The 22,665-nt window shown below is 48.9% G+C and overlaps 1 protein-coding gene across 3 annotated transcripts in view; it reads left to right on the top strand.

Annotated features, from left to right (window-relative positions):
- SSH2 (slingshot protein phosphatase 2) overlaps positions 1–22,665 on the top strand; it is a 77,534-nt gene that overhangs the window by 40,215 nt on the left and 14,654 nt on the right. For all 3 annotated transcript variants that reach the window (XR_011905604.1, XM_072353292.1, XM_072353293.1), the window contains 8 exons: positions 975–1,078; positions 4,495–4,559; positions 8,644–8,765; positions 11,053–11,121; positions 11,853–11,918; positions 12,984–13,178; positions 14,909–15,002; positions 15,118–15,246. Coding sequence is in view for 2 of the 3 variants with exons in the window: in XM_072353292.1 (XP_072209393.1) it covers positions 975–1,078; positions 4,495–4,559; positions 8,644–8,765; positions 11,053–11,121; positions 11,853–11,918; positions 12,984–13,178; positions 14,909–15,002; positions 15,118–15,246 (844 nt within the window). In the remaining variant the exon portion in view is untranslated. The remainder of the gene's footprint in view (positions 1–974; positions 1,079–4,494; positions 4,560–8,643; positions 8,766–11,052; positions 11,122–11,852; positions 11,919–12,983; positions 13,179–14,908; positions 15,003–15,117; positions 15,247–22,665) is intronic.

Here is a 22,665-nt window from a genome sequence, read left to right as displayed (position 1 = left end):
TGCTGTCTCTGCTCACGCCGAGCTTTGGAGACACGTGCTGGTGCTGCCTGTGCAGGGTTGTGCTATTGCATGGTGGCTCTGTTATTTCCCAGCCCTTGGTCTTAAAGGAAGGGAACAAATAATCATTTCTGTATCTGTTTAAGCAGAGAAAGGAGCTCTGAAGTTCCCAGTCTCTTCTTTGGCTGAAGGGAACAAACCCAGCTCCTTCCCCAAGGCACAGCACTAACGGGCGCGCACTGCCAGGGACGCTCCCATCCTGTCTTATCATACTCATCAACCATCCTGTTGACTGTGGGATTGTTCCTGGCTTTCTTGAAAGCACGTATGACATCCTCATCGGTTCTGAGAAGGGCAGAAACCCTTCGCTGTGCAACAGGATGGGTTAATTGCAACATCTGCGGAGAGCCCTGCTTCTTCCGTGTGCCGCAGCATCTCCCTGAGAGCTGCTGGAAGATGTGCTCAAAATACTGACTGCTGGCGGAACTTGAGGGCTCTTGATATTGCCACTTCCCTCTGCCCTCATGTGACCTCGTGAAGGGCAAAATCAGGGCAGCAAGTGATGCCTGAGCTTAACCACATTACTGTCTTGCTTTTAATTTACCAGTCTTTGAGTTAAACACCATACAGTTTGTAAATAGTACTTCTGAATCTGTTCTACATGTTCATTTTCTTCAGGCTAACTGCTGCAGGGAGTCGTTTGTTCCCAGGGGGCATCAGCTGTGTCCCAACCACAAAGCTCAGGCTTAACAGAGTTGTAATTAGAGCAGTGTGTGGGCTTGCCCTATTCATCGCCGTTTAGAGATGTGCATCTTGACTTTCAAACTGAAAATGTAACCGTAGTTAATCCCCTCCTCCTGCTCAGGTTCCCCCTCTGCGGGCAGCACAGCACCGTGGGCCGAACCTCTCTGTTGTTTTTCTCCTCTTAAAATCAAGGCAGCCTTTCTCTCGCTCACCTCTTGTCTCTTCCCTTGCAGCATCAGCGAGAGCTTCCTTACTGTGAAAGGAGCAGCACTCTTCCTGCCACGAGGGAATGGCTCATCCACCCCCAGGGTCAGCCACCGGCGCAACAAGCACGCAGGTAACTGCTGCTGCCATGCTCTGTCCCAGCTCACCTCTCCACTGTGTGTTCTTGCTGGAGGACACACATTTTGTTTCACACCAGCTGTGAATTAAAGGCAGAGCTTCCAGGCTCTCAAAGAAGAGCTTTTGGTACTCACTTGTTAATCCAACAAATGAATGACTGTGGGGTGTCGCAGAGAGCTAAGAACGAACCTCCCCCCAAAACAGACCTGCCCTCACACCCCAAAACTGTCATGCTGTAGCTTTGATATGAGGGAGGGGCTGAAGGATTGCACTAGGAAACCTGAGGTTATGATATGAGGTGAGTAATTAATTGCCTGTCCCAATCTGAAACCAGCCGTGGTGATGGAAGAAAAGGAGCACACTCACCTCTGTGTGGTGGTGAGGAAACCTCTGAGCAACATCAGTGTGACTTCTCAGACGTGAGAGCAGGGTGAATAATGCAGAGAGGCAGGCACGGTTCCACCCCCCCTTATCACCTGCAGGTTTGATCTGTTGTGTTTTTACTTTTGCTTTGGCTCAGTTTGGAAAGTCACTCTGAATAATGAAACTCAAACATGTGCAGGTAGGCTGCTTTCCCTGCTGCGTATGGTGCTTATTCACTGATGGTGTCACACGGCCATCAGATAGCGTGGGGATTTTCCCTGCTATTAAACACTCAGCAAGAAAGAAAATCAGTGTTAGACCTTTGAGCTTCTGTATATGGGGCAGAGCCAGGAGGCCGGAGTCTGCTTTCTGTGCCTAGAAATGACCACCAAAAAGCAACGTGGTTTATTCCGGGTGCTGCCTCGGGTCTACGTGGTGCTACAGGCCTGCACAGCAGCTGCAGAGCTCGGTGGAAAATAGTGCTGTTTGCCTCATCAGCACAGAGCTTTCAGGAGCCGGGCTGCCAAGGAAGCAAATGTGGTGTGTTGTAATTGCTTTCAGCAAGGTGTTTTGTGTTTAGGAGCTTGGCTTGCCTGAGGGGTGGGATTTTTCTTCTTGGACTGGTCACTCGTTCGCAGGGTGAGGCGTAAGGAGGCATCAGTGCTTGTCCTTTCCTTGCCCTCCCTGCTCAAGTGGTGTTCACGGCACTTGGGGAAGTGTCCTTTCAATGAGTGTGTGCCATGTTTCTTTGTGTGCTTTTCCAACTCACAGTGAATACCAGCAAGACAAGACACCAGGGGATCAACGTGTCACGTCTGTGCCACCAAAATTAAAGCAGTGATGTGGGGAGAGCAGCCCTGAGGGGTGAGGTGGCTGCTGGCAGTGAGCTCAGTGCACGGCAAAGGAAAGCATCTCCTTTCTTGGCCTCCAGCAGGCTGTGCTCAGCTTTCATTTCCGTCTGTGTGTTGGGACTTATCTCTGGCACGTGGAATCAGAAGGGGACTGAGGAGCAGCCATAACGTGCCAGCACAGAGCTGCAGCCCATGCTTGCAGTGGTGTTTCAAGTGGCCACGAGAGCATTTCTTAGGAAGGCTGAAGGACCTCGCAGAGCTGCCTCCTTAACTCAGTGCTGAAATCCAGCATGAGGAGCAGCTGCGTAACAGGGGAGAAATTAACACTCACACCCATTTATTTAATTGTATCCCCTTCAGAAATGGAAATCACTGGTTGCTCTGGCTGTCCCCACCCCCAACCCAGTTCCCCGGTGGTCCCGCACTGTGACATTGGCACACTGGCCACGTGCTTCTGCACTCCACCAGCACTAGTTAAGTCCTGGAAAGGATGCAGGTTCCCTGCAGCTCTTGCCATCTCTGGGATATTGTAAATCAGTTTTAAGATCCCATCCCAGCTGATGCTTTGTACCTAGCCTGCCAGCTCAGAGGACAGAAAGGCAGCTGCTTGCTGCTGCACAATGTGATAGGAAGCAGCAGTCGTGCCATGAATGCCAGCAGAGCTGACAGCTCTTCATGGGACATCTTTGTGCTGATTCTGGCATGCTAAAACCTTTCCTTTGCTTTTTCTTCATCCAGCAAACTTACAGAATGCCTTGTGTGTTTGGGGCTGAAAATGATGCAAGCTGAGCAAAGCGGGCCGGAGACCAATGCTTTATTTCCAGCTTTGGAGCTTCCAAAGCATTGAGACAATCCAGTAGTCCTGGTGGTTTTTCCATCTCTGGGAACATCAGCTCTTAAACTGTTTCCTACTGTTGAATTAGTGGGAGCAGTAGGTGGGAATGGTGACATTTTGGGGAGGGGAAGACTGTGGTGAAGCAGCTTTGGTGTCATGCTGCTCAGTCCCTGTGAGCTCGGTGCTGCTGGGCTTGCAGGCACCTGGAGAGCAGGGGGATGCTGCCCCCAGCCCTGCTGCACTGCTGCTGAGACCTGCTGAAGCTTAGTGCCTCTGCCAGGGGTTGTAGCAGTGCTGACACGGGGAAATCCTGTCTCCCACAGCTCCCCTCGAGGCCACGCATCCTATAGATGAGCTGGCCTTTCCTGTGCTGTCTCCATGAACGAGCCCTGTGCAGTGCTGAGAACAATGTCCTTGGGCAGGAAGTGCCTTCGGGTGCCTGTCACCTCTGCTGCCTTCTGTGTCACTCCTGCAGTCCCACCCCCAGCTTATAAGTGCTCTTCCAGTGCACTGACTCATTCTCTGTATACTGAAACGTGTTTAAAGGAGGAAGGAAGAGGAGAGCGGAGCAGTGACTGCTGTGTGCTGTGCAGTCTGCTCACAGCAGCATTGTGCCACCCCACAGTGGGGGCTGTTTCAGTCCTGCTCTTATACTGGCTGTAGAAGTCGCCATGATGCCCCCATGGGCACCTCTCTTGTCTGTCAGATACCTGCCTTAAGTTCCTGTGCCATTCGGGTCCTTTTAAGAAGACTTTGTAGACCAGTGCAGGAACTGATTTTTCTTGTGCTTTTCTTGGCTTCACTAGTGAAAGAGCAATGGGCATTTTCTAGGAACAATTATGGTTGCTTGGTTTTTGAGTGGTAGCTGCTGGGTGCTTTTGGATGGAGTTGGTGCATGAGTGTACTGGGACGCGTGGTGCTGTAAGATGGGACCAGATCTCACTTCAAAGAAGTCCATTTTGTGGAGGTGAGAGTTTTCTTCAAAGTAATTAGCAGGTGTAAAGGAACCATCAGATTCCTGCTTTGAACCACATGGTAAAGGAGATGCTGACCCACAGGCTGGGGTCTGTTTCTGCCTAGTTCGCCTGGTCTCTTCAGGGAACAGAAAGTACTCAAGCGCTGTTTTGCTTCTGTTAGGAAGATAACAAGATTTAGCAGCAGAGAGCGTGGTGAGACAGGAACAGGTGAGCACAGAGCAGCTGGCTGCTGGATGGAGGCTTGTCATCTCGGGTGGGTGGAAGCAGCAGTGCTCTCTGTGCTGTGTCGGGTTTCTCAGTGGCCGTTTGCTCTGGCTGGGCAGCCAGGAGCCTGCATGTGATTTGGAGCTATTTCTGTGCATTCACTTTGCCCTCTTTCCTGCAGGGGATCTCCAGCAGCACCTGCAGGCCATGTTCATACTGCTCCGCCCAGAAGACAACATCAGACTGGTAGGCTGGCTTTTTGCTTATCTTTCTCCTGAATATAAAGGTTAAGTTCCACTGGACAAATACACCTGTGTAACTCGTGGGAGCAGCTCTGTGTGTGTGTGTGTGTGTTCCAGTGGTTTCATCATCAGGACTTTGAGAGTCTTCACTTTAATCACAAGGAGAAAAAAGCAGCTTGTTATAGAAGGCCCACCTAATTGATTGTGCAGTGAGGTAAACTGTATGGCTAGCAGGTTGTCTTTGAGCCAATTGCTGAGTAGTTTTATGCTCAAAAAGTTCCGTAGCAATTGTTAGAGAAGCTGGGTGAATCAACTCGGTGTCCTATTTAATGTCAGCAGTAGCTGCCTATGACCAGCATGATTGCTTGTCCTTCCATGTCAGTTCAGTTGGATCCTCGCTATGCTCTATAACTTCTTGCATCCAGAAAGCCTGTGGCTTACCAGGAAGGAACATGCAAGATCCCCATGTACCCACGCTGATCCCTATTGTTCTGTTTTGGGTTTTTTGAGGTTGTTGAAAATGCGCTGTTACTGTTTATGACATTGATGTGCATTAAAGACCACCAGCAGCTGAAGAGAAGTGAGGAATCCTTCTGGGATGTGTTGAAGTGCTGTATAAGGTCAGGCACAGTGGCAGCGTCTCTGCATCCTTCATCACATAGTAGCCTGAAGTGCCTTCCCTGTGTTGCCTTGGTGCATCTTAGCAACCCAAAGCAGTGTCGCCATCCTCAGAAGTGTTACTCTGGCACCTCTGCTTTGTTGAAGCCTCCTGAGCTGGGCTGATCCTGTGAAGCTGGCTAGAAAATAGCCATGATTACCATGGAATGCATTAGCTTTCAAAAACAGCTGTGGAAAACAATTTGCTTTAAGCAGACTGCAGGACCTGCTCCCCAGATCTGTCAGGCACACCTTGCTGTCATGAAAATGTCAGTGAAAGTGATGGGAATGGATGGGGGGGGGTTCTGAGAGCCTTTCAAAATCCCAGCCAGGGTTAGAACCTTGGAAGCCATTGAACAAGTCATTGTTCAGCAATATCAGTGGCTACATTGTGTGATTTGGGACAAATTAGCCTTAACAGCTGAATAAGGACTTTGTGGGCTGAGACATAAACCCTTTTGTTCACAGCTACATTTGGAATGCTGAAATCTTGCATGAGGTTAAGTTCGATAGTCTACTTGAATTTAATTGATTCTTGACGAAGGAAGGATGTGTGCAGAGCTGCAATGGACTCTCTCATAAAATAGTAGATACAAATGAGATTTGAAATATAAACAGTACTGAGAGAAATGCATTCTCTCCTTGTGTTGGCTGCTGTCACTCCGAGGGCAGACTTCACAGCTTGGAGGGCAGCAGAGAAATCTAAGCCTCTAAAAACCTCCACTTATATTTTGGAACAACTCTTGTTTCTGTTGGAGCCGTTGGCAGAGCTTTGTAGCTTTCAATGAGCAGAATCAGAGGAATGGTATGAGTGTGAATGCAATGGGAAGGAGGAAAGTGAGTTGGAAGCGTGCAAACTGCTTTTAAAGTCTTCCTGGAGAGCAGCAGAGTGGGGAGTTGGGCTTTTCGTTTAATAATAAAAGAAGACTTCAGAAGACTTGAGCACTTCCTTGGGTCTTCAAATCAAATACCCCAGCAAAAAATGCGTTTCTGTATGAAACACCTGCTATCCTGCAGCATAAAGAAGGGGGAAAGGTCAGTGTGAGCTTCCATCTCGGAAGGTGCAGTTCATAAGGGCTGATGAAACACCACATTGCAGTTCTGACGAAACAAGAATGCAGCAGAAGATAAGCTTGGCTTGTGGGTAGGTGAGCCTAAAGCTAAGAGAAACATTGCTGGTCCTGAATTGAGGAGAAAGAGCCTTCTCATCCCATTGCAACCCCTGGAGCTAGGCTGCCCTCCAGAGACTGGTTGGGATTTCAGTATCTTCATTTAAAAGGTATCAGACCATTTAGTTACTTGGTGCACAGCTGCTGTTGGGTGAGAGGAAGAGCCAGTGCTAACTGAAAAGGCTGCTCACCAATCCGTCATCTGCTGCGCGTGTTGAACCTCTGTCAGTAACTTTGGAGTTTGGCTGGTTTTTTATTAGCAAAAAGTATCATCTGCTCCATTAATGGCTCTTCTCTTTGTGGGAAGAGTGTGAGTTGGATGGAGAGAGCCACAGCAAGCTGTGCCCGGCTTGTCTTAATGGGGAATTCCCCAAGTGGGAGCTGTGTGACCTTTGGCTGAAGGTTGTCTTGCCCTGTTCTAAAGGGTCCTGCATTGAAACCACGTTTCTAATTGCTGCTAGTCAAATTGGGTTGGCACAGTGCGTTAGTTTATGTTAATCCTTCGGCTGCTGGGCTGTCCTCGAGCAGCAGAGGATCACGTGTGTGGGTGCTCTGGGTGCAGGGCGGTGTTGGCTGCCTGCTCCTGTTTTAGGCAAGTCTTGGTTTGGATCTTCATATAGATGGTGACTGACCACCAGGACCTCGGTGACGGCTTGCTCCTCCAGGTGGAAGAGCACCCTTTGTGTTACCACACGTGGTTAGTTGTACAGACAGCAGAATTTGCACCTTGAAGGCCTGACCTCTTTGGCTCTCCATGCGACGCAAGACACAAGAAGGACAAATAAGGCTGGTTTCAGCATGACTCATCCTTAAGAGATGGAGTGGAGCACAGTCTCGCTGTACAGAGCACATCTGTCCGCTGGCATTGGCGTTTGGGGAGTTGGTTAGCTTTTGGCCCAAGAGAACAAGCCTAGAAACTGCAGCTAGAGCTGCCTCCTGCCTGCACTTGCTGCTGCACTTGGCACTGGGGCTGCTGCCACACGCTGTCATAAAACCTTGTGCATTCTGCCGTGTCCCATGGCTGAGATGGGGTGGAGGGTGAGATGTGAAGGAGCTGGGAGGTGCCATGCTGGCCTCACAGCTGCAGGGTATGCTGGGGAGAACAGCACGCTTCTGGGAGATCACACGTGGTAGTCATTCTGTGAGCTGTTGTTTGAAGGCTGAAATGACTGCAGAGGGAAAACTCTCTGAGCACGAGCTGCTGCGGGTGGCCAAGAATGCTGACGTGAGATTTGGGAGGGTGGCAGTGGGGTCTTGTTGGAGAGTTGAAGCTCTATTGCAGAGGATGTCGAACACCGCTTTGAGCTGTGCTGTTTTGGAAAGAGGAATTCAGCGGTGGGTCCTTGGCAGCAGGCAGGTGTCAGCCCACAGCTTGGGGCATAGCTGGGACACACCACGTCCTGCTCAGCCTTGTCTGTTCTCCACAGACCCCGCTCAAAGTTCGAGAGGCAGCTTAGCAAAAAGATGAGCACTGAAGCTGGGCAGTGCCTTCAGGTTGGGTTAGGCTGTCCGAAGTTAAGATGTGTAATTAAGATGTTTCCTTTATAGAGATGTCAGTTTCTCTTGTTGGGACCCTGTGACTAAAATAACTGCAGACAGCTTGGAACAGAGTCCAAGAAGTGTTGCTAGCAAGCGTTGCATAGCGTGAGTGTGGATAGCAAAGCTGAGCTTTCCTGGGCTCCTCTCAACTATGTGTTTGCAGGGAGATGTGCTCAGCTCACTGCTGCCTTTTGGCTTCTGGAGGAGATCCCACCATGGGTACAGCCCCAGAACTCCGAAATCTTTTCCTGCCAGGTGTGCAGTTGTGACATCTATACTTAGGAAACTGCTAGAGAAGCTCAGAGGGCCAGCAGGAAGCCTCATAAGACTTAACTCAGAGACTAGACTAACTCATCAGTTAGTCTAGTTGTCTGCCTGGGAAGCTGAAAGAGCACGATGCAGATCAGCTCTGGTTCACCAAATGTGCACGAGGGTCCCCAGGTTGGGGCTGCTTGCTCACAGCCTTGGTGGGGCACAGCAGGCTAACAGCCAGGTGTGCTGAAAGCACGGCAATGTCCCACTTATTCAGGAGAGCACTGTGAGAAGGGAAATAAGTTGCTTCTCCCTCTTCTGCTGACCACCCAGCTGAGAATCAGGCTGGCTGGCCTCGTGCATCACATCACTGCTTCTGTGGCTCTCACTCAGTATGGCAGGGTGGCTTGTAAAGGTAACAGTGTGCATCTTGCTGGCTCAGCTGCTGATGTTTCTCCTTCACTTCCCCAGGCTGTAAGACTGGAAAGCACGTACCAGAACCGCACTAGATACATGGTGGTCGTATCCACCAACGGCAGACAGGACACGGAGGAGAGCATCGTCCTGGGAATGGATTTCTCTTCTAATGACAGGTACTCACACTGTCTGGGTGGGGAAGTCCTTGTGTTCACCCATGTGTTGAGTAAAGTTGAGCAATCACTGTCTGGTTGTCTGCACTTTTTGGGGACTGTTTTAGATTTCCCAGCCTGATGCCTTTCTCCAGAACCAGAGTTCCTCTTTTGCTTTTTGTAAGGAGGTAGCAAATAGGAGCAAAAGAGCTCAGGTCAGCATTTCTTCCACTGCTCAGGCTTGTGTGAGAACACAAAGTGCCCTAAGTGGTTTTTGAAAGGCAAGGTCCCAGAGCCCTGTGTCTGCACACCATGCATAGGGAGGACTTGCAGCAAACCAGAAAGCTGCAATTCAAGAAATCGGGTGTCAGGGTTCAGGAGAGCAGCAGCGACTGTCAGACAGCACTGTGCCGAGGTCGTGGCGCAGAGCCCTGATGGGAATGGCCGGGTAGCTGATGGCACAACGTGTCTTCTCCCCAGGCATTAGCATGTCATCAGGGTTTAGTGCTTCTGCTTCCTTCATTTTAATTGCCACTGACCCCTCCAAAGGTTGGGGATTGCAAGTGGGAAGCAGCAGCTTCAGACATAGAAGAGGACGCTGCTCTCTCTGAAAAGAGCACGGGGGGCATGGAGCCCTTTAAAAAAGGTAGAATAAATAATGGTCTGTGTGAGGGAATTGTAAATTTAAGAAGAAAAAAGATATTCTAAACATTCTGGAAGTTTCAGTACAGGAGCTTTTTTTCTAGCTCTGACTTTAAGCACAGAAATGAATCTCGCTGCTGACCCTCGATGCTAGAAGTCACTTTCGGGTGGTTAACAGGGTCACTGGAAAACCTTTTAGAACAGTTTGGCTAAAAGGAGATTTTGCAAGCAGCTTGCTGATAGTGACAGCTGTGCTTAATTTCAAGTGGTTGGATTTGGATGCTTTGCTCAAGCGATGCCTACTGAAGAGAGAGAGCGGTCCCAGCCTGTGCGTGCATGCACAGCTATGGCTCAGGGATGCTCTCATGGCAGAGCAAGAATAACTTGTCCTTGCACAGGTTGTTGCGAGTGTGGAGCTCGCTATTGGCTGGGATGTTCCAGCACTGCCACCTTTGATAACTGAGAGCTCACTGGCATTCAGTCTTTAATAACATAGCGAGGTGGTTTTAGCTGTCTCCTAGAGTTACTTAGGTTCTGGATGGTCACTCTGATACGCCCTCCCCTAGCCCACTTGCTATTTATAATTCCATATAGACTTGTTGCTATGGGCTCTGATAAGTGGTTGCTGAACAGTATCACTAAAAATACCTCGGCCACCTTGGGAAGCCTTTTAAAAACATCTTTCCATGAGCTCATTTCATGTTGTCAACAGAAATAGCTGCATGCTGCAGTGTCTCCTTGTGCCGGCCGCTCCAAGGCATGGGTTTCTGGGGCTTTGCATCTGCTGACCTGTGGAAGCCTCATCTTGCCCTTTTCCCCTACTTCTCATGGCCTAGCAGGGCTGGTAGGCTTGGTGGAAATCTGACAGCAGCTCGAGCAAACCGTAGGAACAGGAGGCGAGTGAATCTGACCCTTGAAGATGCTGCCTTTGTTATGGAGCAGTCTTAGAGCTCTGTGAGGCCAAGCTTTCCGGTCAGACAGCCTGCTGTGGGTTGTGCTGGGGTTCCCCTGCCCTTGTTTTTTTCCATCACTTTAACTTCTGCTTCTTTTGTTGGCCTTCTGCTCAGCCTTGCAGAAAGAGGGTGACTGGAGGCAGAGAGTTCTGAGCAGCTGAGAGAGGAGTGGGCTTGCCAAGAGGTGTCTACTCAACCACCGGGCTGGGAGGGGGCACGGGGCAGGAGTCAACAGCAGGTGGTAAGCTGCAGTTGCTGACCTGCCCTGCTGACAGTCACCCTGCCGTTGCACTGACCCCAGTTCCCAGCAGCTGTGGTTGAGGGACAAACAAGAAAACAAAGCTGTGCATTGCAAAACCAGAAGTAGAACCAAACCCACTTGAATCTGGGAGGGACTAATCTGTAACGAAAGCCTTGAGCTGACCCAAGACTGAGCCCCTCTCACCTTCCACACAGAGCTTGCTGCTCCTCAGTCTGTTTGCTCTTCTGGGTGTATCTTAACCCTTAAAGTTTGCTTCAGAGAATACTTCTGTACCCTCTATCTGGATAATAATCCTTGCCAGGCATTGGTACAAAACAACGCTGGCTCTGTTCCTGAAGCAACAGTGGGATCTTCTTTTTCTCTCAAATAAGCACAAACACCTGCAACCGTTGCTGTGAAATTAGGATGACAGTGCTGTAGTAAGTGGCCTGACCTTCTCTTTTATTTCCTACAGTAGCACTTGTACGATGGGTTTGGTGCTGCCGCTGTGGAGTGACACCTTGATCCACCTGGACGGGGACGGGTGAGTGTCTTTGTACTTCAGAGGGTCTCTGTGCAGGGTTCAGATGATTTCAGAGCCTCAGCAGATCCAGCAGGCCTCCCGCTGTTGACCTGTGCTGGGTTAGTAGACCTAAAGGCCCTGAATCACAGCATCTATGGCAGGGAGCACCAGTAATTGACTTATCTGTGCATAAACACGCACTGAGACAGTGGCTCATGTGTGTGTTTAAGCTGGAGTAAAGGAGCTTTCACTGGCGAGTGGGTGTGTAGTGAAAGCTCCTTAAAGGGATCCTATTATGTGTTCCTCCACCACGCTTGTGGCAGGCAGCGTTCTGTCGAACATGAAATAAGAATGATGTGTCTCTGCCAAGTAGACGCCTGACTTGCAGGCTCCTGTTTGTGCCAGTTACAAAGGCTGTCCAATGCAGCACTTGGAATGACTTTTCTTTCCTTGGTAGCTGCCCCAGGATCACTTTAGCTGCGCTCTGTTCCCAACTGTGGCACTGAATTTGTGTTGCCAAGGTAAACAGCACAGCACTGTCCCACTGCCTTAGCTTTGTTCCTGAAGAGCAGCTGCTTAAAAAAACCAGTCACCTTAGTGCTTTTAGTTTGCTGCTATGATCTGTTTTCTAGCTGAGCTCAGCAGTCTGCATAGGGCCAGTCCTTCACTGCTCTAGCCTGCTATAAACTCTATGCTGTAACTGGAAAGCTGCTTTTGGGACACGTTTTTTACTGTGCCTCTTTTCTCCACAGCGGGTTCAGCGTATCCACAGATAACAGGGTGCACATATTCAAGCCGGTGTCTGTGCAGGCAATGTGGTAAGCACTCACTGTGATCAGACCCAACCATCCTTATTCCAGGCTGGTTTGGCTTCTTGGGCTTTTAAAAAGTAGGTGCTGCTTTGCATTGTTGGTATCCTGAGCCCTATTCAACAGCACTCCCAGGGAAGGAGGGCTGATAGCAAAGGACAAAAGCTGCTCACACCAGGGCACAGCAGTGAGCTGCTAACAGTGCTGGAGCTCTGTCTTGCTCTCAGCCTGGGGGCAGGAGGAATAGGGTCACTTTCTTTGCAAAGCACTGCAACTTTGGATCCCTCATGCTTGAAATATTTAATTTGTCATAAATCAAGAAACACACACTGTACGTATGTTAGAAGTTTCCCTCTTCAGTGGGACATAATCAGTGTGATAGCAAGAAGGAAAGAGAAGCTGCCTGCATTTTTCTTTCCTTTTAGGGTGGTTCATGTAAGAATGTAGTGGCCATTAAAGTATTTCTGGCTCAAGCTGCTTTGCATTGCAGAAATACATCCCCTGTCAGGGTGTCATGCTACTGTGTCACCCCAGTGGTTTTGACCTGGATCCTTCTGATCATAGTCAAAGATTTAAAACGAGCTAAAAATAGGAGAGGGGGATTTGTTTCCCAGCAGCAGCTGAAGAAACTTGTAACATCCCTCATGCAGAGAGGAGGGAGGGCAGGCCCTTCAAACACCTCTGTGAAGTCAAAGCCTAAACCCTTGGGTGTGCAGCTTTCTGTGTCCTGTTGCCGTGTGTCCTGGCCCTGCACAGAAGGATCTGTTGGAGCACCCTGTATCAGGGACGCTTGCTGTGCACTGTACTCTGATGCAGGCAGTTGTATCATGTTTTGAGGCCTCTGCCTTCTGAATTATGGCCACCTTTGCTGCTATCTGGACAAGAGGAATACATCTTGGTATGCTTCAGTGAAGTGTGCAATATTCCACACCCTGCCCAGACAGCACCAGGGGCTGCTGCACAGCAGTACTGGGCTCTGTACCAACTGATAGGACACGAGCAGTGTCCTAGGTTTGGCAGCTGCTTTGTGCTCCATGCCATCCTGGTAATCCTGAAGCATTTTTCCCTTTCTAGGTCTGCTCTGCAGAGTTTACATAAGGCGTGTGAGGTGGCACGAAGCAACAATTACTACCCAGGGAGCCTCTTCCTCACGTGGGTCAGTTACTATGAGAGCCACATCAACTCCGACCAGTCCTCAGTCAATGAGTGGAATGCTATGCAAGATGTGCAGTCCCACCGGCCGGACTCACCCGCCCTCTTCACAGATGTGTGAGTTGATCTTGTTTTGCTGAGCTGTTTGGCTCTCAAAGAGGAGCCCTATTTCCACAGAGTTTACTCTTAACTAGGTCCTAATGAGCAGAGATTTCCTGCTGGGGGTAATAAATGCACCCCTGGTTAGGTAAACACCAGTGCTGGAAGTTTTGCCCTCCTGGGTCTGCCTTACATCTCCTCCAGCCTGTTTCCATTCTGTTTGTTTACCTGTGGCTTTAGGCTCTTAGATCTTTGCTTGGTAAGTCCCGTGTTACAGCAGTAAGAGAGAGGTGTGGTGTAATCTGGTACCCAGGCCTTCCCATTTACTAGTTTGTACTCTGGTTTCCAGGCCTGGTGCCTTCCAGAACCAACAGGTTTCTCTGGACTTTGTTCTTATGCTGGAGTGTGTCTGAGCACACAGAACAACACAGTCCTTTTCCCTTACTCAGTTCTTTTAGCTGTGAAGTGTTTAGGTATGGACTTAGGAGCCTGAGGCTCTAGAGAATGGGGACAAACAGCAGTGCTGGTCTGTGGGGAGCTCTGTAAGTGTGAAACAGGACCCAGTCTGCCTCCAGCTGAGTGCTTGGGTGGCTGCTGATGTTCAATCCAAAACAGCAGCTAAAGTAGATGTGCAGTCAGTTTGGAAAAGGCAAAATTTATAGGCTGTGTCAATACACAAAGGGTTACAACCCCTGTAGTAAGTAATTGCTGATGATACTGATAGTATATAACTCTAAAGTACTCTGTGACCAGATGTGATGCCAAGCGTGAGGGCTTCGCTGCCTGCTTTGTAGCAGAAGAAATGATTTCATGAGCCCCAGCTGCTTTCCCACTGTAGTGGTGCTGTAGGTTGATTTGTGCTCACAGAGACCTCATTTTGTTGGAGTTCAGTGAGTGAATAATAATGCTGAGGCGGTTATTCAGCTGTGAATAGGTCTTCACACTTGATTGTTTTTTAATATACAAGGAAAACGCCTGAAAAGTTCTGGCAGGCTTTCAGATTAATACTGTCTTGCGGCTTTTTCCTCTATAAACTTTGGGTAGCCCGTTCTTTCCCCATTGGCACCAATTGAATCATTTCCTGGGGACACCTGGGCAGCATTCTCTTATCTGAATCCTGGAATAATGCTCGAGGTTGAGGAAACTGGCAGCTTGTGTGATTTCTATTCATGAACCACCAGTCGGACGCTTTCAAAGCAAAGTGTCTGCAGTCACCATCCTGGCAGCCCTGCAGGAGAACAGGAAGGTGGTGGGAGATGTGACTGCTGGGCCCCTTCTGAGATGATGATGGCTGAGACAGCTCTGTCCTGCTGCTCTGTTGCAACTTCCCCTGGTGTTAGCCGGGCTATTTTTGCAGCTGGTGATAAGGCCCCTGGCAGCAGAGGCTGGAGGAATGCACAGAGGCTTAGCTGCACTCTCCTCTCCATGTAAGGAGCTTTGGAGCTGTTACCTTTCCAAGAAAGGTAGGGAGAGGCTTAGATATTACTGCAGAGAGTATAATGCAGCCTTCGCAATTTAAGTTTTACCAAATACCAGAGGTTCTGTGGATGACTGCAATGGATTAGGAGCATTCAGTTGGTCTCTCTTGTACAATTGGGAACATTAAACTGGGCTTTACAGTCACCTGAATTCCCTTCAGCTGAAGATGTGTTTAGACAAAGTAGCGAGGCTGAAGGATACCAGCTCTAAAACCACCACGAATCCAGTTCCTTTCCCAACCCAGTGACTGTGTTGCTCTTTTCTGATAGCCCAACCGAGCGGGAACGCACAGAACGACTCATTAAGACCAAGTTAAGGGAGATCATGATGCAGAAAGATCTGGAGAACATCACGTCAAAAGAGGTGAGCGGTTGAGGGAGCAGCAGTGCAAATTAAGGGAGTTCTTTGTGCATTGGAGAAAGGCCAAGAGAAAAAAATAAACTCACGTGGTGTCTTTGTGTTCCTCCACCCCACCCAGATACGCACGGAGCTGGAGATGCAGATGGTTTGCAACCTGCGGGAGTTCAAAGAGTTCATTGACAATGAAATGATAGTGATCCTCGGGCAGATGGACAGCCCCACTCAGATATTTGATCACGTCTTTTTGGTGAGTCTGAGAGGGGCTTCCAAAGAGTTACAGCTGTAAACACACCTAACCCTTCTCACACCTTTTTGGTTAAAGGAGGAGACAGAGGAGCTTCAGGGGTCTCTGAAGGAGGGTTTGGCTGATGCTGAGGTTGCATGTGCTGAAACAAGACACGAGACAGCAGCGCTGTTGAACGCTTCTTGGCTGTGCTATATTTTGCCAAGCTGTAGTCCCTGTCACTAGATGGTGGAAGGGAAAACGGTTCTTATTTCTAACATCTTTTCAGTGCTGTTTCCACCCGTGTAAGATTAGTTTTATAGCTTTAACTGGTTAGGGTACCCACATGTCATATTGTGTTTGGGAAGAGCATAACTGCAGCAAAGAGGGAGAGGGGAGCTGCTGGTGTGGGCCTTTGGGGTTCAGGTGGAATTGCAGGTCAGTAACATGGAAGGCTCTGAGTTCATGTGATCCAGCTGGAACAGAGGGGGGTTTAACCAAGGATCCTGGAGATCAGTCACTTAAGGAAACAAAAACGTTTCGCCTGTTAACGTTTTGCTTGCTTAGCTGCCTTCCATTGCTGCTGGGGCCTGTCTAATTACCGCACCTCCTTCTGATGAGTCAGCTCTGCTGGATTTCCCAGCCCTGAAGGAACGGACACAGGTTTGGTTGGGCTGTCTGAGCATATGAGGTTGGCTTGACTTGAAACAAAGCTAAATCCTTTTGGAGCAGCTGGTCTATCCAAGCAGAGGCAGCCTCTCCCAGTCTCCTGAAGCTTAGTGCTGGGCTGTGGCTCAGGAGGGGTGGTGTATGTGAGTGCTCACAAGAAATTGTGGTGGGGTAGAGCCAGGAAACTTAAAATACCTACAATGTAATGTGTTTGTGTGGACTAGCAGTTCCCAAGAGAGACTTGTTAGAGAATTGCAGTGCTGGTCAAAGGCAATGTAGGCAGTTCAGTCCAAAGCAGAGCTTGGAACCTTGGCGCTGAGAACATTGAATGGGAACAAGGCCATAATAAAGAAGCTTGCAGGCAGCCCTGAGGAGGAGGGCTGTAGCTAATGTCTGGAACAGAAGGGTTTGCAAAGCAGGCTCTGCAGTGAGGGGCAGTGCTGCTGGACTGGGCAGCAGCTTCTTCATTCAGGAGCACGTATCCTGCAAAGCAGGGGTCTCTGAGAGCCACAGAGCTGGTTTCCGTTGGGTGGAAGCAAGAGCCCTGTGGGATCCTGCTTAGGGAGTGCTACAATAACTAAGCAGGAAGTAAGAGACCTGGTGATGTCACTGATTGTGGATCAAGGGACAGGAGAAAAGGCTTGCAGCACTGTACTCTACCTGTGGAAATGGTCGTTCTCAGGCAGGAGTTTAGTGGCATTTCCTTGGCCAGGAAGAGACAATGTGAAGCTGACTAAGGCAATATGGCAAGGATCGCAATAAACTTGTTGGCAGAGTAGCAAGCCGTGAGCAAGGCTGCTGTGGTGTCAGTGCTGCAAAGGTCCTTCTTGCATCTGAGCTGTCCTTTTGTTAGGAGCTGTTTCTGTTTAGGGCAGGGAAGCAAAGAGCTCACACACCATCGTTTCAGAAGGAAGCTGTTGTGTGAGTGGCCTTGATCTCAGCTGAGGTGTTTGTGTTTGGGCAGGAAGCAAGCTGCCTGCAGGCCCTGAGCATGCTGCAGCGATAAGGGTAAAGCCTGTTTGTGTCTCTGCTCACACGGGCTTTGAGAATGGGGAGAAGACGTATATATCAAGTGAGCTTACAGGGTGTCACAGGTTACCTAGATTTACCTGTATCTGTGACAGGGCAGCCGCCCCGTAGGGCCTCCCCTCCCTCCCCTCCCGGGGCCCCGGAAAGGAAGGGAAAATAAAACAGTGGCAGCAATCTAAGGAGGAAAACTTATTTTACTAAATATGATATCGGAATACAATGATTTGGGCTAATAAATCGAACAAAAACAGAGAGAGAGAGAGAGAGTCCCCGAAAACCGAGAGGCCTACTGTGAAGTCTAGGCGACACGGCAGGAATGCTTCTCACTCCCTGAGAGTCCGAGAGAGAGAGAGAGAGTTCCAGCCTGAGAGTGAGATTATAGATGTCCTCCTCCCGTGACTTATCTCTGGCCGCGGCGTCCTCTGGGATATGTAGTTCTTCTCCGAGAGCTGAGCACCCGGGATGCTACTATTCTACAGAACTGGAGTATGGATGATCTATACTGCACATGATGTTATGATGTGGAATATTGACAGCAGCACTACAAAACTATGACATTCCACCCCTTATTCTACATTATTACATCATGGTTAATATATATACATATATACACGTATATAAAACTATGATAGCTAAATAGTACATTTAAATCTAACATAATTGAATGTATAATTATAATAACTAAAACACACTACACATGCAAATATATACATAGATACATAGAATTATTGACTGCACTCCCCCAGCATCAAATACCCTTGTGGTACACATTGAACATCCCCATCCTTCTGCATTACCCACCAAGTGCACCCAGGTCCCTGGGCAAAAACAGTTCCACGAACAGGTTTTCCTTTTCCGGAGGCTGGAAGGACCCAAACAGCTTTTCCCAACATGTTCCTTACATGTACAACAGGGACCTTATCTCCTTCTATTGTGTGTAGGGGGCTAGATTGGCTAGGACCATCACGATTGACAGATCCTCTAGTATTGACCAACCAAGTGGCTTCTGCTAGATGCTTTTCCCAGTGCTTAAATGTTCCACCACCCATTGCTTTCAACATAGTTTTCAACAACCCATTATATCGTTCAATTTTACCAGAAGCTGGTGCATGGTAGGGAATATGATAAATCCATTCAATGCCATGATCTTTGGCCCAAGTATTTATAAGGGAATTTTTGAAATGTGTCCCATTATCAGATTCAATTCTTTCTGGGGTTCCATGCCGCCACAGGACTTGTTTCTCAAGACCCAATATGGTGTTTCGGGCGGTAGCATGGGGTACTGCGTATGTTTCAAGCCACCCAGTAGTTGCCTCCACCATGGTGAGCACATAGCATTTACCACTGCGAGATCGTGGCAAGGTGATATAATCAACCTGCCACGCTTCCCCATATTTGTACTTTTGCCATCGCCCTTCCTCCCAGAGAGGTTTCATCCTCTTGGCTTGTTTAATTATAGCGCATGTTTCACAGTCATGAATAACCTGTGCAATAGCGCCCATAGTTAAGTCCACCCCTCGGTCTCTGGCCCACTTATATGTTGCATCTCTTCCTTGATGGCCTGAGGTCTCATGGGCCCATCGAGCCAGAAATAGTTCGCCTTTATTTTGCCAGTCCAAGTCGATTTGAGCCACCTCAATTCTGGCAGCTTTATCTACCTGATGGTTGTTTTGTTGTTCTTCAGTAGCCCGACTCTTGGGCACGTGTGCATCCACGTGACGCACCTTTACAACCATACGTTTTGTTCGGGCAGCAATGTCTTTCCAAAGTTCAGCAGCCCAAACAGGTTTACCCCTCCGCTGCCAGTTCTTCTGTTCCCACTGCTGTAACCACCCCCATAAGGCATTTGCCACCATCCATGAGTCAGTATAAAGATAAAGCATTGGCCACTTCTCCCGTTCAGCAACATCTAAGGCCAGCTGGACAGCTTTTACCTCTGCAAACTGACTTGATTCTCCCTTACCTTCAGTGGCCTCCGCAACCTGTCGTGTGGGGCTCCACACAGCAGCCTTCCATTTGCGATGCTTTCCTACAATACGACATGATCCATCAGTGAACAGGGCATATTTCTTTTCATTTTCTGGTAGCTCGTTGTATGGTGGGGCTTCTTTAGCACGTGACACCTCTTCTGTTGGTGATGTTCCAAACTTTTTACCTTCAGGCCAGTCCATGATCACCTCTAAAATTCCTGGACGATTGAGGTTCCCCATCCGCGCTCGTTGTGTAATCAGCGTAATCCACTTGCTCCAGGTGACATCGGTAGCATGATGGGTGGAGGGAACCTGTCCTTTGAACATCCAGTTCAGCACTGGTAGCTGAGGTGCCAGGAGGAGCTGCGTTTCAGTACCAACTACTTCGGAAGCAGCCCGAACCCCCTCATATGCGGCTAAGATCTCCTTCTCAGTTGGAGTGTAGCACTCTTCAGACCCCTTATACGCTCGACTCCAAAATCCCAGGGGTCGGCCTCGGGTCTCTCCTGAGGCCTTTTGCCACAAACTCCAAGTGGGACCTTTCTCTCCAGCAGCAGTGTAGAGGATGTTCTTTACATCCTGTCCCGTTCGTACTGGCCCCAAGGCCACGGCACGGGCTATCTCTTGTTTTATCTGCTCAAAAGCCTGCTGCTGCTCAGGGCCCCATGCAAATTCATTCTTCTTCCGCGTTACATGATAAAGGGGGCTTACAATGAGGCTGTAGTTTGGAATGTGCATCCTCCAAAAGCCCACTACACCCAGGAAGGACTGTGTCTCTTTCTTGTTAGTTGGTGGAGACATGGCAGTGATTTTGTCAATCACATCTGTTGGGATGTGACGACGTCCATCCTGCCACTTTATACCTAGAAACTGAATTTCTTGGGCAGGCCCTTTTACTTTGCTTTGCTTAATAGCAAAACCAGCTTGTAGCAGAATTTGGATAATCTTCTCTCCTTTTGTGAAAACTTCCTCTGCTGTATCACCCCACACAACAATGTCATCAATGTACTGCAGGTGCTCAGGAGCACCACCCTGTTCCAATACAGTTTGGACCAACCCATGGCAAATGGTTGGGCTGTGTTTCCACCCCTGGGGCAAACGGTTCCAGGTATACTGAATGCCCCTCCAGGTGAAGGCAAACTGTGGCCTACATTCTGCGGCCAGAGGGATGGAGAAGAAGGCATTAGCAATGTCAATGGTGGCATACCATTTGGCTGCTTTTGACTCCAGCTCATACTGGAGTTCCAACATGTCCGGCACAGCAGCACTCAGTGGGGGTGTTACCTCATTCAGGCCACGGTAGTCTACTGTTAGCCTCCATTCTCCACTGGCTTTACGCACTGGCCATATGGGGCTATTAAAAGGTGAGTGAGTTTTACTGATCACTCCCTGATTCTCCAGCTGGCGAATCAAATCATGAATAGGGAGCAAGGAATCCCTGTTGGTGCGGTACTGCCGCCTGTGCACTGTCTTTGTAGCAATCGGTACTTGCTGCTCTTTTACTCGTAGCAGCCCCACAACAGACGGGTCCTTTGATAGGCCAGGCAAAACAGACAGCTGCTTAATGTTGTCTACAGCAGCTATTCCAAAGGCCCATCGATACCCCTTAGGATCCTTGAAATGCCCCCTTCTGAGGTAATCAATACCCAGTATACATGGAGCCCCTGGGCCAGTCACAATAGGATGTTTTTGCCAGTCTTTACCAGTGAGGCTTATTTCGGCCTCTAATACAGTCAATTCTTGAGAGCCCCCAGTCACTCCAGAAATATGGATTGATTCTGTCCCTTCATGACTGGAGGGCATTAGAGTGCACTGTGCACCAGTATCCACCAGTGCCTTATATTCCTGTGGTTCTGATGTGCCAGGCCATCGAATCCACACAGTCCAATAAACTCTATTATCCCTCTCCCTCCCCTGACTGAGGGCAGGGCCCCTCTATTGGTTACCTGTGATGACTGGAGCAACGGTGCTGGTGGTTGGGATGTTTTGTAGTTCTCTCACCCGTGCTCGTAGTACAGAAGTAGGCTGGTCGTGCCACTTCCTCATGTCTTCTCCGCGGTCACGTAGGTAGCGCCACATGGAAACACGTGGTGGAACTGTGCTGTTGTTCCTTGCTCGAAATGGAAAACGTGTGCGTCTAATAGCTGAGACTTTTGATGATACAGGGCAGGAGTAGGACTGGACTAGTTTGATCAGATCCTTCATTAAACCTGGTGGCTCATACGGGAATTGACCTTCGTCAGTCGTTTCTGATACTACCACGGGATCATTACGATTCGTTGATGGAAACATTTTCTTGCACATTTCATCTAGTCGGTCTTCTACCCGTGAGATGGCAGAAACTGCGGCGCGCAGTGGGGGGAGCTGCTGTTCGATGTTTTGAAGTGTGATAATCAGTTCAACAACTTGAGGCCTTCTCTGTTGGTCCTCGTATCCTCCAAAAGTTGTTACCAGTGACTGTGCGTATCTCTCTGGTGCTGTACTTGTGAGTTTCTGCCACATGTCAGGACCGGTCCTCACTTTCTCAGGATCACGTTCGTTTGGACCAGGGTTGTACAACATTTCCATCATGGCCATTTCCCTCAGGTACTGGATACCTTTCTGGATGGTATCCCACCTAATAATTTTAGGCTTCAAAGCATCCTTGTAGGGGTACCTTTCTCTCACGGCTTCTAACAGTCGCTCCCAGAGAGTGGCATCTCCATCCGAACTTCTGCTAATTCCTCTGTCGACACCTGGGTCTTGGGCAATACTTCCTAGTTGGCGAGCTTCGTTACCATCTAGGGACAAGCTGTTGGCCCCACTGTCCCAGCAGCGAAGCAACCAGGCAAGGACACCTTCATTTTGACGCCGTGTAAACTCCTTTCTTGAGCCTTGGATTTCAGTCAGCTTCAGAGGTCGACGATAAGTAATTTCCTCCTCATCATCAGTCTCTTCTTCATGCCTCTTGGTTTTTCTTTTTGCCTTTTTCGGTGCCGATCCAGACGAGGGGCCTGGTTCTTCTGCTGCCTCCTCTGCTTCTCCTTCTCTTCGTTCTAGACGCGTGGACACCCGTTTCCATTTCTTGCCTTCCACAGGGGCAACTGACATCGTTACTGGTGCCTCCTGTGACTGATCAGAGTTGACTTGGGATTTTCCTTTTTTGGCTTGAATCTCAGATCGGAAACTCTCTCTCTCCAGAATAGTATTATACAGAGCACGGTATGCATAAGCCAAACCCCAAATAATGTTTACCTCCTTAGATTTCTGACCCAAATACTCACTTAATTTCTCAGGGTCCCTCAGGTGTTCAAGAGTGAAATCCCATGACATTGGGGGTCCCCATGCTTCTAAGATCTTTCCTAAACCTTTCCATATTCCCTGCCAGTCAGCATTCTCTGGTTTTGGAGGAGACTTCCGTATAGAACGAATGCATAGGATTACATTCATTGATATTGATAACATGGCCACAAGTATGAGCACTAACTCAGCTATTGAAAAGTGTGCGGCAATCTGAGAGTACAGCCTGTACACTGGATTGAGAATCTTGGTGTCTGTAAAATTGTCTATTCCATCTGGGAAGCAAGCGTTTGAAAAATTAACCATTTCATCTGGGATGTAAGTGCCAACATTCAAATTATACCATATCACATATAAATACCAGGCAGGTGTCTCCATCAGTGCCCTTATTAGGTTATATAAATACATAATTCCACAACAAAAAATCATGGGATGGACAAATGGCCAATACGTTGAGAAGATCATAATTGCTTTCAATCCCTTAAACAGAGCAGCT

Source organism: Excalfactoria chinensis, chromosome 19 (assembly GCF_039878825.1).
Source record: "Excalfactoria chinensis isolate bCotChi1 chromosome 19, bCotChi1.hap2, whole genome shotgun sequence".
Classification (NCBI taxonomy): Eukaryota; Metazoa; Chordata; class Aves; order Galliformes; family Phasianidae; genus Excalfactoria; species Excalfactoria chinensis.
The sequence above is the reverse complement of the archived record's forward strand: the minus strand, read 5'-3'. Positions and strand labels throughout refer to the sequence as shown.